Source organism: Cystoisospora suis, assembly GCF_002600585.1.
Source record: "Cystoisospora suis strain Wien I chromosome Unknown contig_1151, whole genome shotgun sequence".
Lineage (NCBI taxonomy): Eukaryota > Apicomplexa > Conoidasida > Eucoccidiorida > Sarcocystidae > Cystoisospora > Cystoisospora suis.
In genome coordinates this window covers 1320-3452 of record NW_027153952.1, presented here as the reverse complement: position 1 = coordinate 3452, position 2133 = coordinate 1320, and the positions used below count along the sequence as shown (strand labels likewise).

At 43.9% G+C, this 2133-nt stretch overlaps 1 protein-coding gene across 1 annotated transcript in view; it reads left to right on the top strand.

The window, feature by feature from the left end:
• The window catches only part of CSUI_002759 (uncharacterized protein), a 7898-nt gene that overhangs the window by 4446 nt on the left and 1319 nt on the right, over positions 1 to 2133 (top strand). The window contains exons 3-5 of the mRNA XM_068062958.1: positions 45 to 278; positions 944 to 1132; positions 1776 to 2109. Of these exons, the coding sequence (XP_067925065.1) occupies positions 45 to 278; positions 944 to 1132; positions 1776 to 2109 (757 nt within the window). The remainder of the gene's footprint in view (positions 1 to 44; positions 279 to 943; positions 1133 to 1775; positions 2110 to 2133) is intronic.

Here is a 2133-nt window from a genome sequence, read left to right as displayed (position 1 = left end):
TTTGACTACCTGTCGTCTTCTTGTCCTTCTTCTCCTATCTGTAGCTCTGTGTTGGAAGGCTATAAGAAAGAGAATCGGCGCTTGAAGAGAGAAGTTCAAGTCCTTCGAGATGAAGTTGAGATAAGAGAATATAAGCTAGCCAAGCTCTTACAGCCAAAGAGCCGCTGTCTAGTCTTTCTCCCCTGGTACACACAAGCCTATAGAGATGCATGCTTTCTCTCCCTCAAAGATGCGAAATATCAAGAAGACTGCTGTAAAGAAGACTACGTTCTCCTAAGGTAGGATCACTCACTTATCCACGCTTCAAAGTATCGAATCTACATAAGGGGAGGGGAGTGTTTGCATCTAGGGCTTAGGAGTGGCCTTTCTTGCACTGCTATCCTCGAGGAGAGAAGAAGAAGAAGATCAAGGAGACATAGGGCGTGAAACAGCAGGTCACTCTTCTCAACGTGGGGCGGCGCGGCCTCTGTTTCATAGAAAGGAGAGAAATGTGTATAGATGAAATCTCGACAGCTCTATCTATCTGGCTCCCCACATACATGTACGGGTGTCTATACACATCTACACAGATCGTTAGGGGTAAAGCTATCAGTCGGTATCGATTTCAAAACAGCAAAGGAGAGGAGAGAAGTTGCTTCTTCTTGACCCTACGATGTCTCTCTCTTCGCGGGAGAAGATCTCCATCTAACTATCCTGAATCTGCCGACCTATCTGTCTCGAACCTACTTGGAATCTATCTATCTATCTTTAATCTATCTATCTATATCTATCTATCTTCAGTCTATCTATTTCTCTCTATGTATCTCTGTCGAATCAGTCTATCTATGGCGGGAGCGATATTCCTCTTTCCCGTTCTTTCTTCTCTTCCCGGGCCGTCATTCTCGTCTTTTGTTTACTTCCTCTTTTCTCTATCTTTTCTTTTCTTCTTCTCCTCTTTCTTCAGGAAAGTTGAGAGACAGCTGGAGAAGCAGAAGAGAGAAGAAGCTCGCCTGAAGAGTCGCTTCAAGGAAGAGGCGAAGCGTCTTTGCTCGAAGATTTTAGATCTTGAAGAAGATCTGGAAGAGGCGTGCAAAGAGAAGAAAAAAGCAGATGAACAATATGAGAAAGAACGACAGGAGAAAGAACAGTTAAAGTCAGTTCAAATCAGAGATACAACATGCATGTCTAGACACAAGTGTCTACATTATCTCGCAGCTCGCCAGAGGAGCAGACAACACAAGTCTGAAAAGCATAGAGACGTGTAGCCTCGTAGTAGAAGTCTCGACAGGAGACGGGAGAGATAAGATTTTGTGTTAGAGGAAAGAAAGAGAGAGGATAGAAACATATGGAAGACGTTAGATGGCATGCAAGAGGTAGACAGGAGCAGAGTGAGATTCGTGAAGAAGGGTCGATAAAGACAGAGAGATATAAAATATACTAAGAGAGCCTAATGAGCAACATGGAAGAAGAGGGAGAAGAGGAGAAGGCCTGAGTTATGTGTGATTCCATTCCTTCATGAGAAAGACTAGGCGAGAGAGCGAAAGAGAGAAAACGAATATCATCTGCGGATCTTCCTGAAGAAACCCCATAGAAAAAGTAGACAAGTCTGGTCAAGTCTATATCTATCTATCTATATCTATCCATCTATCTTTACTCGGACTATCTATCTTTATCTATCTATCTATCTGTTCCACTCGAACTGTGTTTCTCTTTAAACCAACAGGTATGTCATATCTCTCTTTTGTCTGTCTTTCTTTTCTTTCTTCTTTTGTGTGTCTGTCTTCTTTCCCTTTTAGAGCAGAGAAACAAGAGATGGAGATGACCCACATGTCCCGTGAGAAGTCTTGGATGCTCCAATGCTTTCGCTTAGAGAAGGAGAAGAAGAGAGCTGAGAGAGCAGCGGCAGTAGCTGCCTCAACGGCTGTCTTGTCTAGCACTCGTGGCTCTTCTTCCTCTTCTTCTTATCCACATCGAGGGAACGCTAGTCAGATCTCCTCTTCTTCTACAAGGACAGGGCGAGGAGGAGGGGGTTCTAGTGAGTGTGCCGGATGTCTATGGAAAGAGAAGGAGTTGCGAGACTTAGATCAGAAGCTAAGGAAATGTGAAGCAGAGAAAGCCTTCTGTGACAAGGTAAGGAAGAAAAGAGAGAAGGAG